At 62.1% G+C, this 13,293-nt stretch overlaps 1 protein-coding gene across 3 annotated transcripts in view; it reads right to left on the reverse strand.

Moving 5' to 3' along the window:
- The window catches only part of SBNO2 (strawberry notch homolog 2), a 43,945-nt gene that overhangs the window by 18,295 nt on the left and 12,357 nt on the right, over positions 1-13,293 (reverse strand). For all 3 annotated transcript variants that reach the window (XM_029215988.1, XM_029215989.1, XM_029215987.1), the window contains exons 2-4: positions 12,967-13,158; positions 8,423-8,496; positions 7,724-7,832 (exon numbers count right to left, since the gene is read on the reverse strand). In XM_029215988.1, coding sequence (XP_029071821.1) covers positions 7,724-7,832; positions 8,423-8,496; positions 12,967-13,119 — 336 coding nt within the window. In that variant the 5' untranslated portion in view covers positions 13,120-13,158. The remainder of the gene's footprint in view (positions 1-7,723; positions 7,833-8,422; positions 8,497-12,966; positions 13,159-13,293) is intronic.

A 13,293-nucleotide genomic window follows, 5' to 3' on the forward strand; every position in this document is an offset into this window, starting at 1 on the left:
AGAGCCACTGCCACCATCCCAGGACACGGAGCGCCCACAAGACTCCAGGTGGGACGGCTCCAGCCCCCTGCAGCCCCCTGCCCTCCCTGGCTGTCCCCACATTCCACGTGGTTCTGCTCGGAAAACTCCAGCGGGGTCATCCTCGCTGCCAAAAACAGACGGAGCAGGCTGGGGGAGCCCTCCCCCCCGCCCCCAGCCCGGCTGTTCCGGGCGGTTCCCACGGGCCCTCCCAGCCCGGCCCCCCTCGCAAGGCAGGAGCCCAGGGTTACCTTGCCGAGGGCTGCAAACTGCAGCCAGAAGCGCAGCTGGGACATGGTGGCCGCCGGGTCCCGAGAAAGCGGTGGGAGCAGCTGCCTCATGACCACGGGCGGCTCAGCCCGCCGGCCCTCAGCCCTCAGCCCGCCCGGCCGCATTTGCATGTTGGTTTAGTCACCGCCTGCGCCTACTTCCCCTAAGGCCGGCTGACTTTCAGGAAATGATGCCTGCCTGGTAAGTCAGGACGATTACTGGCAAAGCGCGGAGAATTACTGAACGGGGCGGAATCTACCACAGACGGCTGTCAACAACGCCCGCGGGCTGCCACTGGCTCGCCCCCTGCCTGCCCCGGGCGCTCTCCTGGCCATGGCCTCAGTTTCCCCCAGACCACTGTCCCCCCAAAGCACGTGCCCAGCTGGGCCTGGCAGGGACCACGGCTGCCCCTGGGATGCCCACAGCATGACTCGAAGTTCAGAGGCCCCTGCGTCGCAGGGAGGAAACCTAGGCTGGCTGCCCCTTCCGTGCCCCCCACGCCCTCCTGAGCCTGCCCTCAGCTCCTCAGCCTGGACCTTCACTGTCCCAGAGCCCGCCTCCAGTGCCTCACAGGGCCCGCCCCAGGGCCTTTGCCTGTGCTGTGGCCACACCTGGAGGGCCGTCCCCATGGGGCCCCAGGCCCCGCCCTGCTCTTCCTCCTCCAGCCTTGGCAAGCGGCCTGGCTGTGCCCGAAACGCTGCTCTTCCCTGTTGCGTCAGCCCCTGCAACCCGCAGCCCAGAACAGAGGGCAGGACGCAGACAGGGCCAGTGGCGGGGGGCACAAAGCCCTGAGGCCTGGTGCCCGTCCTGCTTGTTTCTTTCCATCACCCCCATCCCAGGACGGTTCTGTGCGGATCCGCCGCCGAGAGGAGCAAGCGGGCCCATGGGCCTCCCTGAGGCTGCCCAGCACCCCAGAGCTCTGACTGGGGAGGGTCCCTGGGGTCAGGGAGACCTCGGCCCAATGCTGCAGCCCTCACCTGTCTCCAGCCCACAGCCGGCGGAGGAAGTGGGGGGAACATGGCCAGCGGCCACTGCCGCAGGTGAGGAATGTGTACAAATGGCAACAAGGGGAGGAAGGACACGCAAACTGTCAGGCAACGGGGAAACGCAACCCGAAACCAGCGGGACACACTTCACACCCGCCCCGGACGGCTGGACCCACAAAGCCATTAGGGACCAGTGTGGGGAGGAGCTGGAGAAATCAGAGCCCCTACACGGCCGGTGGGGGCGCGAAATGGGGCAGCGTCCTCGGAAAACAGTCACAGTCACCCCATGACCCTGATTCCACTGCCAGGTGCCCACCAGAGGCAACGGAGACACACGTCCACAGCAGCCAAAGGTGGACACAACCCAAGTGTCCACCAGCGGATGACGGATAAACACCACATGGTCCCTCCACACACGGGAGCATCACTCAGCCACGCAAAGGGGTGAAGCCCTGACACTCACAACAACGTGGACGGACCCTGAGAACACGATGCTCAGTGAGAGAAGCCAGACACAGAAGGACACACAGTCAGTCCACTGATGGGAAACATCCAGGACAGGCAGATCCACAGACACAGAGAGTGGGTTCCTGGTTGTCAGGGGCTGGGAAGGAGGTGAGGGAGTGACTGCTGATGGGGATGGGCCTTCCTTTTGGGGTGATGGAACGTTCTGGAATTACATAAAGGTGGTGGTTGTAAAACTCTGTGAATACACTTTAGAAGGATGAATTTTAAGGTGTGTGATTTTGTCTCAATTTTAAAAAGAATTACTAGGAAACGGACATGAAAAGAAAACCCACAAAGGACAAGCACAAACTTTCTGTGATTAGGTTTCAGCAGCAGGAAACTGGTCAGGCTGCCAGCAGTTTCTAAACTCGGACTCTCTGCCCCCTGTATCTCATCACCAGATGGCTGGTCGGCCCTGTCTGGCCAGCGCGTCCGATCCGTGGGGCTGCCCGGCCAACAGGACGCTCGCTGGTCCCTAGGCTGCCCCCGGGCTGGCCACAGAGGGGTGGGCGCGGCCCATGTCGGGACCTCCTTTGGAAATGGGGTCACTGCAGATGTAGTCAGCTAAGATGTGGTCGCACTGGAGCAGGGCGGGCCCTAAGCCGACGGCCGGTGCCCTTACAAGAGGGAGGTCTGGACACAGACAGGAGAAGACCACGTGGAGACGGAGGAAGAGGTGGGGTGACACAGCCACAAGCCCAGGACGCCTGGGGCCCCAGGAGCTGTGAGAAGCATGATGGACCCTCCCCTGGAGCCTGCGGAGGGAGTGCGGACCCCAGGGTGGGGGACCTTGGCCGTGGCCCCGCGTGACCCACGGGAAGTGGCCCCCCACCGCGCCCTGCCAGCGCCAGAAATCGCCAGGAGCCTGCTGGCGGGGTAGGCCAAGCCTCTGACCCTGTGGAAATCTGTTCGCGGAGCAGAGGATGTCGCCGACCCCTCTCCGTGTGGGGAGCTGCCCAGAGTTTGCAAAGCACTTTTCTGAGCTGTGACCTCATCCTGCTTCCCAGAAGCCTGGGCTGGCAGACGGAAAGTGTCCTTATCGGGTGGACGCGGGGCCCACCTGAGATGCCTGGAGGGACCCTCAGGGCGCACGCCTGCCCTGCCAACTGCGACTGCGTGAGGGGGTCTCAGCCCACCAGAAAGAGCCCTCCCCCTCCCCGGGGCCTGGCTGAGACGTGAGGGTCCAGGGGGCCTTGGGAGGAGGGGTCAGGGCAGCACCTGATCCCGGGGGCTGCAGCGGGGCTCGGCACTGGGGGGCAGTGAAGGAGGGCGGGGCAGCCACCCCTGCAGCCAGGACCCCAGAGAAACCAGGGTGGGCAGAACCCAGAGGAAGGCCTGGAGGGGCAGGGGCAGCAAGAGCTGGAGGCACAAGGCCTCGGGGGGCATTTGGAAGGCTGGGCACCCCCCCAACCCCGACTCCAACAAGGCCCCAAACAGCCCTCCTAGCGAGAGTCAACCACACCTGGAACACACACTCACACTGAAGTCACACACGCACGTCCACACCAGCATGATTTACGGCAGCCGAGAGGTGGAAATGACCCAAATGTCCATCGATGGACAAACACATACACACACGTGTCCCCCGACACACGGGGACGTCCCTCGGCCACGTAAAGGGGTGAAGCACGGACACTCGCTACCACGTGGACAGACCCTGAGAACACGATGCTCAGTGAGAGAAGCCAGACGCAGAAGCACACACGGTGTGCGATTCCACTGACGGGAAATGTCCAGAACAGGCCGATCCACAGACACAGAGAGGGGACTTGTGGTGTCGGGATGGGGGAGGGGGAAGGGTGACTGCTAAGGGGGATGGGGTTTCTTTTGGGGGATGGAAGGTTCTGGACTTTGGACAAAGGTGATGTCTGCACAACACTGTGAATGCACAAAAGCTGCTGAACCGTATGAAATGCAAGTCACATTCCAATTAAGAAATAAAAGCCACACGTCCACACCCCCCAACACGTACCATACCCTGCAGTGGGAGACCCCACGTGGGGCCCCTCAAGGTGTAAGGGGTATAAGGGCCTGAGCAACTCTGTGTCAACCTGAGGGCGGGAAGGACAGTGCACAGTGGGGGGACCCAGAGGAAGCTGCCTCACCAGGGGTCAAGGTCAACCCATCAGCAACGAAACGCATCGACAAGGCCTTGAAGACAACGTGCCGTGTTTGTGGGCCTCCTGCCAGGGACGCAGACCCCCTCCCAGTGTGGGGCACCCTACAGACACCTGGCCGGTTCTTTCGGAGCCTCAGCACACCCATGGGTGTACGTGGGTGTGGTCACCAGTGTTGCACCAGGGCTAATTTTTGACCTGTGACGCTGGCCTCGGCTACGTAAGATGCTACGTGTAATGTGTAGGCAAGAGCGTCAGAGCTGAAATTTTCAGGTAATCCCTGGGGGCACTTCCCCTCCCACACTTGGAACCCAGGGCCCTGGCTCTGGGGGCTCAATGGGTGCCAGTCTGATGGCCAGGACTGTCCAGCGAAGCAGAGCTGCCCCAGAGCAGGGACCGGACTGGCCTCCTGCTTTCCCCAGGGCAGAGTCCCTCTGGCTAGAGATCCTTCCCAGGTACCTGGGAAATGGGGACCCCACACAGAGGCCGGCTCGACCCTCACCAAAGGTCCTGGCCTGGGCTGGCTTGTGTGCAGCCCCCAGGGAACTGCTCCCGGCCCAAAACGGAAGTCGGGGAGAAGCTTTCTCCTGCTAGGCAGCAAGAGTCACACAACCCATCTCCTTTCTCTTTTCGCTTTGGCTGCTAGGAAACTCAGGGCTCAAGTTTAGTAACCAGGAGGTGTGTTAAGGCCTGTGGGCTTCTATTCACTTCCTGCCCCCAGCCCAGGTCTGGATTCCCCATTCCAACTCCTTCTAACGTACAAACAGGAGTGAACGCTTCAACGGTGTGCCATGGGCCTCATGAAGGCTTCACATGGTGAAGTGGCTTAAAACAACACACGTTGATTACTTTATGGTTCTGGAGGTCAGAAGTCTGAGATGGGTTGTCAGAGCCGGTTCCTACCAGAGGCTCCAGGGCAGCAGCGGTTCCCGCCTTTTCCAGCTTCTAGAGGCGCTGCATCCCTGGCTCGCGGCCCCTCCTGCATCCTCACAGCCAGCAGTGCAGCATCTCCCGTCTCTCTCTGCCTCTGACCCTCCCGCCTCCCTCTCATAAGGACCTTGTGGACTTCTGTGGTGGCGCAGTGGTTAAGAATCCGCCTGCCAATGCAGGGGACACGGGTTCAAGCCCTGGTCCGGGAAGATCCCACATGCTGCGGAGCAACTAAGCCTGTGCACCACAGCTACTGAGCCTGCACTCTAGAGCCCATGAGCCACAACTACTGAGCCCACATGCCACAACTACTGAAGCCCACGCACCTAGAGCCCGTGCTCTGCAACAAGAAGCCACTGCAATGAGAAGCCTGCGCACCGCAACGAAGAGTAGCCTCCACTTGCCGCAACTAGAGAAAGCCCGCAAACGAAGAGTAGCTTCCACTTGCCGCAACTAGAGAAAGCCCGCGCAGCAACAAAGACTCAATGCAACCAAACGTATGTTAATTAATTGAATATATATATATATATATATATATATTTAAAATAAAAAGACCCTGTGATGACCCTGGGTCCCCCAGGGAATCCAGGGTCACCCCCATCTCAGGGGCCTTAATTTAATCCCACCTGCAAAGTCACCTCTGCCCCGTGAGGCAACAGATCCACAGGTCCTGGGACCAGGACAGGGACGTCTTTGGGGCTGTCCCTGTGCCGGCCCCCGTGCGACGTCACTCAGTCTGAACCAGGAGCAGAGGTGGCTGTGGTGGACCCACCGGGCCAGGGCTCGGCTGGGAAGGGCCTTGAATGCCAGGCTCGCTCTGGACTCCATCCTGGCTTGGCCCCCAGGCCCAGGGTCCCGGGGGAGGTGGAGGAGGCTGACCACAGGGCCTCAGACCCTCAGCCTGGCTGAACTGTGGTCTCACATCTGTCTGACCCCATGGTTGGCAGTGAGGTGAGATTGCGTTTGAAGAAGGTTTCGCTGCTCTAAAGGGAGATCTGGGTCCAAGTCGCCCCCAGCAAGGGCAGCTGGAGAGAGGGTGGGCTGCGGCCGCTCTCAGCGAGCATCTGTCAGGTGGATGAGCAACCTCCAACACGGGGTGCGCTTCCCCACCTGCAGCAAGGAGCGGACGCGGCGCCCCGGGGGCTGCTGGGCTCGGAAGCCGCGTGGATCCCTCGCAGAGCTGGGGCAGCAGCAGGAGCGGGCGAGTGGGGGGCGGAGCGAGGCCAGGCGGGTGGCCGCAGGGGCTGGGACACCCCCAAAGGCTTCATCCACCCAGCAGGGACGCCCCAGCAGGGGAGCAAGTCTGGACGCGGAGCGGTGCCCAGGACCCGGTGGACAGGAGGCCCGTCAGCCGCCAGCCCGCAGATGAGCCAGAGACATGGGGCCGTAGTGGGTGGGGAGAATGTCCTGGGCCGTCGGCCGGGCGCCCTGGATGCTGAACCCACTGGCCCTTCCTCTCCTGGAGGCCAAGAGTCTCCTCACGGGCTGGCGGCGGGCAGAGGAAACCACGTATGCCTCTGTAAAGGCAGGGAGGCTGCGTCCACGGGCCTCCTGTTCCTGCCCCACGGCCCTCGCCCTCACCCTGGGGTACTTAGGGCTCCCAAGGGGCAGGCTCTGCTCCCGTCGCCACGAGGCCCAGCCGTGTTGTTTCCTGGGTGGCCACAGAGGGTCACTGACAGGGCAGCTCAGGGCAGACGTCCAGGGTACGGTGTGGCGGAGCTGTGCCCCCCAGGCTCCGGGGTCCCCCTACCTCCCCAGCGCCTGGGTTCCACCTCCCCGGCCACGTGCCTGCCCCTGACCTCGGCCCCCGCAGCTGTATCTCCACAGGGACCCCAGAGGGTTTAGGGCCACCCTAACTGGGAGGACCTCAGCTCCGTCTACCTAATCACACCTGCAAACACCTGACTGCCAAGTAGGGTCTTGTCCTGAGGTCTTGGGAGGACCTGGATTTGGGGGGATGCTGTCACCGCAGCACACACCCCTCGGTCCTGTTCTCTGCCCGGCCCTGCTGCTGCCCCAGTGAGTGTGGGCCGGTCTGAACGGCCCTGGCCTTGGTCCAAGTGAGTCCAGCAGGTCTGCACCGGCCCGTGTGTGCCGTGGTCTCCCTCGGCCTGTCGCCTGGTGGGGCCCATAAGCCCCCACTTTACAGAAGGAAACTGAGGCTCACGGGAGCTGAGCACCTGACACCCCACTCCCTGGTGGGCCCACGTGGATGCTTCCCTGAGTGCCGAGGCAGCCCAGACCCAGAGGCCAGCACAGAAGCTGCCAAGGGAAACTCGGCGCCACTTGGCCCCTGTTGCCCCCACTTCCTGCCCCCGGGTTGGGGTCACTCCACGACATTGCTGGGATCCTTCCCGCAAACCCCCTCTGAGGCTCTCAGGTTCGACAGCTGCCGTGCGCGACACAGGTGTGGGACCCACTTGTGAACCCCGCGGACAAGGCTACAAGGCGGGGTCCGCCTGACTCCCTTGGGGCTGAGCTGCCTGGCGTCCCCCAAAAGATCGAGATCAGACGTCCTCCCTTCCTCCAACTCGAAGGGCTCACGTTTGTCAAGCGGCTACTGTTTCGGGGACATAAATGCTCACTATGCTGTTTCGACCTGATGGGGCGTCACTCCGGCCTGGGGGGGGCGCCGGGAACGTGGACTCCGCCAAGGCGCTAGGGCACCCAGATGGAGCAAGTGCAGGTCTGGGCGAGGCAATCGGATGCTCGAGATGTGGCCCCATAACCCGCAGACGAGCAGAAGCGCAGCTGGGCCCCCAGCCTCAGTTACGTGACCTCCGATCCAGCGCCCCCGTCTGCTGCGGGGAAGTCACACCAGCCCGTCCCCCAAACAAGCCCAGTCCCCCAGCACTGACACCCCACGCGGGGCACGGCCCAGCCGAGGTCTCCTACCTGAGGAAAGTCGCTGCTCTTTGGCGGGAAGCTGGGGGTGGCGGCTGCAGGACCATAGCTGGTGTCCACGCAGGGCTGGCCCACAATGAAGGAGGAGTTCATGAACTGGCTGGAGGCAGAGAAGGAAGCTGAGCCAGCAGGCGTGATGAGGGTGCTGCCTGCCCACCCCAGGTGCAGGACAGGCCGGCAGGAACAACTCCGGCGCCTCAGAACTCCGCTCAGGAGGGGCCCACGCACCCATGTCTCGGGACATGGCACCCCAGAAGAACCTCAAGGCTCTGGCTATGTGTGCTTCCGTGCCCTTTGCATGGGCCATTCCTTGGCCTGGTACCAGGAGTGCTCTCTTGGCAAACTCCTACTTACCCTTCAAAACCCAGCTTGCTGATGCCCTCCATGGGGAAGCTGTCCTCCCAGCTCCTTTCACCCATGAAGTTTCTCACCACCACCTGGTGTCCCCCCCACAGTATAGCCCTTCCTGGCCCCCTCGTCCCCACTACCTCTGCCCTCTTCCCTGGAGAGTTCTCGCTAGACAGACCACAGCAGGTCAGTCTCAGCTCTCCCCATGCAGCCAGGGCCGGGCCCACAGCCCCCATGACTGAGAGCTCTAGTTTTCTTTAGCCCATGACTACGGGATTAGAAGGCATAGCGAAGCCCCTGCGAGGGGGGACCCCCCAGGACACAGTGGGGCTGGGCACTTACTGGCTTTCACTGGAGAAGGCTGGGTATGGCGTGGGCGAGAAGCTGTTCCACCAGGGGTAATGCAGCATGGCATTCTGAGACAGAGAGGCAGGCGTCAGGGGAGAGGACAGGAGGGCAGGGTCCCTGGCCCTCCTCCCCCCCCATCCCCCCCCCCCCCACCACTGCACTGCCCTGGGGCAGGCTCCAGAGAGCACTGAGCCCGCCTGCCCAGGGGCTTCCCAGCTGGGTCACCGGTGCCTCGGCTTCCCCGTGTGCACAGAAGAACCCACCCAGAGGGCTGTGGTGAAGAGGAAGGCTTTGGTCAGTACACAAGCAGGTCTGGGGAGCAGCCGGGGAGGGGATGGCGGGCATGGCTGTGACTCTGGACTGGCAGGGCCCCCAGAATCCCTTCAGGGCCTGGGGAGCCCAGGCTGGACGCCTGCATTCTAGAAAGTGGAGGAGGGGACCCTGTGTAAAGCAAGACAGTAAGAGTCCCTCGTGAGCCAGCACCCATAAGCGAGACGCGCAGCCAGCCAGCGGGTGGGTGGGGGAGGGGACAGGGGACTTCTCAGAGGGGCGGGGGCTGAGGTCAGGGTGAAGGGCTCCCACCAGCACTGTGGACAGCCCTGTCCCAGCCAGACTCTCGCAGCCCAACCACTCCAGGCAGGTCTGAAGCCCAGCCTTCTCAGAGCTCCCAGAGGCCAAGCCCGTGTGGCCCAAGAGTGAGGCACAGGCAGGGGTTCTGCAGAACCTGCTTCAGGAAACACCAGGGGGAGGGAGGGTGGCTGGAAGGTGAGCCTGAGGTCAGCAGGGGCAGCATGTGCCAGGACCGGCTTGAGGGGTAGGGCTGTGGACACTCACACCCTCTGTAGAATCGGGGTGCTGCGTCCCTGCCCTAAATGGGCCGCTGGCCACATGAAGCTCCATCAGGGAGGCCCGCTGGCTGCAGTTGCCATGCCCGCTTGTGCCAGCCCTGGCCACACAAGGCCCGCCCCTCGGGACTCACTGACCTAGTACCGGCCCAGAACCAGCCTGGGGGGTCGGGACCGCCCCTCTCTACCAAGGGGGTTGCCAGCCCCACTTTCCATCACTGTGCCCCCAGCCCTGGGCTGCCCACAGGGCCCCGCCTGCTTCCCCACGGTCCAGCTCAGAGAATAGGCATGAAGGAGATGTGGTGAGATGGTATCAACTGGTAGAGGCCCCTTGGCCTCCAAACTAGAGGCCAGTCCAGTCTGTAGTTTGGGCCCAGAAGGGGGCAGCCGGGGAGGAGGGGTCCAAGGGGCCCCTTGCTCACCAACCTTCTCCACCTGCACCCAGACTGGGCCTGGGGCGGTCCCTGTGGAGCTCCCAGACCAGGGGACCCCCAGGTCCTTGAGGAGTTTGAGGCCTCAAGCTGGGGAGGCCTCAGGCTGGGGAGGGTCCCTTATGACTTTGTCTACCCAGCACCCCAACCTCCTCCCCCAGCACGTTGCTCTGGCAAGGCTGCCAACCAAGGACATCCAGCCCCATCCCACAGGGGTGGTACAGCATGGCCAGCCAATCAGAGCCTTCCTCGGGATTTTACACTTGCAGCCAGAGGGGTGACTCCACCTTCAGAGGGCAGGCCTGTGGGACCAGATTGGTCCAAAGATGGGTCCCTACCCCAGCTAGCCAATCAGAGCCTGCCTGGAGACAGAGAGGCTGGCCCTATTCTGGGAAGGAGCAGGCCCTGGGAGATTAGCCAGAAGCTTACTAGGCCATGTGCAAACTGATGAAGGAAGATGACATTCCTGCTAGGGCGGCAAGGGCGGCAGATAACATAGGGCTGCCAGATAAAAAACAGGAATTGGAATTTCTGATAAACAAAAGATAATTTTTAGCGTAAATACTGTATGGAACACACACATACTAAAACTTTATTTGTGTTTACGTGAAACTTAAATTTCACCGGGCTCTATATTTTTATTTGCTAAATCTGGCCACCTTAGGGACACTGACAGTCCTGGGGGCATGTTCCTGCCAGGCAGTCCTGGGGCCACCTCCACTCCCCGCCTGCTCCACCCTAGGATCCTCCTTACAAGCTTGGTTCGGCCAGGACACATGAGAGAAGTAAGGAGCACAGTGCCAACACTGATGCCCGCAGCCTACATGGGCTGCCCGGGCTTCTGGTCACTCTTGGGCCAGGCCCAGTGTGGCCTGAGGGGCAACCCCCCTGTCCCGAGAGGAACAGGCTCTGTGCACAGCCTGAGCCCTGGAGGGCACTGGGGAGCCTGCCCTGCTGGCTCTGACTGCCCGGAGTGGGGCTCGGAGCCAAGGTCGGGCTCCACGCGGCACCTCCCTTGTAAAAGGGTCTCTGTCTTGTTCCAAACATCCCTCCCCCAATTCCAGTATCTGAGCCCCTCTGGTCCACACCGGCTGTCCAGACAGAGCTCATGTCCTGGCCCTCAGTCAGCTTCCTGGGTCAACACCACGGGACGTGGCAGGAGCCCATTCCCTGTGGAACAGCTCCATCCTCTGCAAACCCGCCCAAGCTGGGGCTCGCTCTGACCCAGGAATTCTATTCCAGAAACACACCCCCAGGGACTCATCCAGGAGGGGGGAGGAAAACGCAGTGGCGCTATTTATAGCAGCAGAAAAAACTGGAGTCACCCCAAAGGCCCAACGATAGGAAAATAATTAGGCAAATGATGGGATGCTGAGGAGGAGGAACACTGAGGTGTTATAAGAATGACAGGCGCGGGCTTCCCTGGTGGCGCAGTGGTTGAGAGTCCGCCTGCCGATGCAGGGGACGCGGGTTCGTGCCCTGGTCCGGGAAGATCCCACACGCCGCGGAGCGGCTGGGCCCGTGAGCCATGCAACGCGAGAGGCCCGTGTACCGCAAAAAAAAAAAACAAACAAACAAAACAAAGACAAGAATGACAGGCGCGTGCTCCGAGCCTGCAAAACAGGGCGACATAGCACCCAAGGAAGGAGCACGCTTTGTGCCGCGTGTGGGATGGCACCGGGGCATCCGAGAGCCTCAGGGTGGGCGCGGGCGGGCAGAGGCTTGGAGGGAGGTGGGGGCTGAGGAGGGCAGGGGCCCCGCGGGTACAGGTGGCCTGGCACACGTGTGTCCGGGGCCCTGGCCAGAGGCTCTGGCCATCAGCCGAGGCTTGGAAGCTGCGGGTGGGTCTGCAGCTGTGACCCGCTTTTGCTCCCTCCCTGCCGACTGGCAAGGCCCGCTCAATGTGGCTTGGCACTGTGCTCTGCCCCGTTAGGGTGCCTTGTGGGCACAGCCAGGCACGGAGTGAGTTCTGGGTTCACGCGCACCTCCCAGCCCCGTCTGATGCTACACTCTGGGGTCTGGGATGCCTCATGACAGCTCTGGACCCTCAACCCAGAGCTCCACTTGGGTCCCGAGGCCCAGGGCCCGGCTTCTCCCAACCCCAAGCTGGATCCTTGCTCTCTCTCCCCACGCAGGTGTGCGCGTCACTGCCGCAGCCCACGCGGCCCCCTGGTGCCCGCACCCCATCTGGTCTCCCCACCCGGCAGCTCGAGTCTCCACACAGAGAAACTTGGCTTCTTTTCTTTTCTGCAGGGAAAGAGCCCCTGTTTGGCTCTAGGCCTGACGCGCTGGAGGATTCTGGACACTTCTCTTCACGAGGCCTCTTGTACCTTTTGTGATATGAGGAGGCCTGGCCCCTAGGGTCGTTTTATCACTCGCGGTACTTTTATTGCAGTCATCAGAGCTCGGAAGCAAGCGAGATGTCCCTCAGTGGATGGAAGCAACCATGGGACATGCGGACGATGGAAAGTTGTTTAGTGCTAAAAAGAAATGGGCTGTGAAGCCAGGAAAGGTCTCAGAGGAACCCTAAATACACATCGCTAAGTGGAAGAAGCAGATCTGAAAAGGCTACACACTGTGATTCCAACTCTGGGACGTTCTGGAAAAGGCAGGTCTCTGGAGCCAGGGGACGGATCAGCAATGCGGGGGTTGGGGGGAGGAGGGATGGACAGGTGGGGACCAGAGGGGTTTTAGGGCAGTGAAACTACGCTGTGTGACACCGTAATGGTGGATGCGGGTCATCTGACATCTGTCCAAACCCACAGAACATCCAACACCAAGAGTGAACCGAATGTCACCATGGCCCTCAGGTAACGATGCTGGGTCAGCACCGGCTCCCAGGTTGGAACACAGCACACCCACGAGTGTGAGAATGTTAACAGTGGGGAAGTGGGGAGGGGACAGGTGCACGGGAACTTGCTGTGCCATTTTCCTGTAAACCTAGAACTGCTTAAGAAATAAAGTCTCATAAAGTAAGAAGAAAGAAGTGATGAAGCAGAGCAGACGAGTGTGACCTGCCACAGTGGTCCAAGCCCTCGACGTCCCGCAGGTGAGGGCAGGTGAGGGCAGCCGCCTGGGCCGAGTGTCCCGAGGGCCAGCCGAGGCCTTGGCAGGAGAAACCTCACGGCTAACACGTGAGGGACTTGGGGGTGACGGGAGCCCCTGGAGGGTCCTGCCTGCAAACCTGGGGGCTGGGATATGGGCTTGAGGCACCAGAGAAGCGCCGAGGGGCCAGGAGGAGACCCTGAGGGCTGGGGCTCACCTGGACGCTGGGCCCGCACAGCGGGGTCTGCAGGGGCGGCGGGCTGTACAGGACGCTGCCGGCTGGTGGGGGCTCACGCGGAGGGAACTCCCCGTCCATGGTGGGCCCCACTGCCAGCATCGGGGGGCTCCACGAGCCGGGCCGCAGGGGCATCTATCTGGGCTTCTTGCTCCGTGGTGGTGGCATCATGACCTGGGGAAAGACGCGCGCGTCCTGAGGTTGCCCTCTGACCCCGACAGGGGAGGGCGCCCTCCAGGAACAGGGCCGGTAGGCTAGGGGGTGGCGGGGCCCCGTATTTGTCCCCCCAGCCCCTCTGACTGCCCCATC

Source organism: Monodon monoceros, unplaced genomic scaffold, assembly GCF_005190385.1.
Source record: "Monodon monoceros isolate NGI ecotype Baffin Bay Population unplaced genomic scaffold, NGI_Narwhal_1 Super_Scaffold_12, whole genome shotgun sequence".
Classification (NCBI taxonomy): Eukaryota; Metazoa; Chordata; class Mammalia; order Artiodactyla; family Monodontidae; genus Monodon; species Monodon monoceros.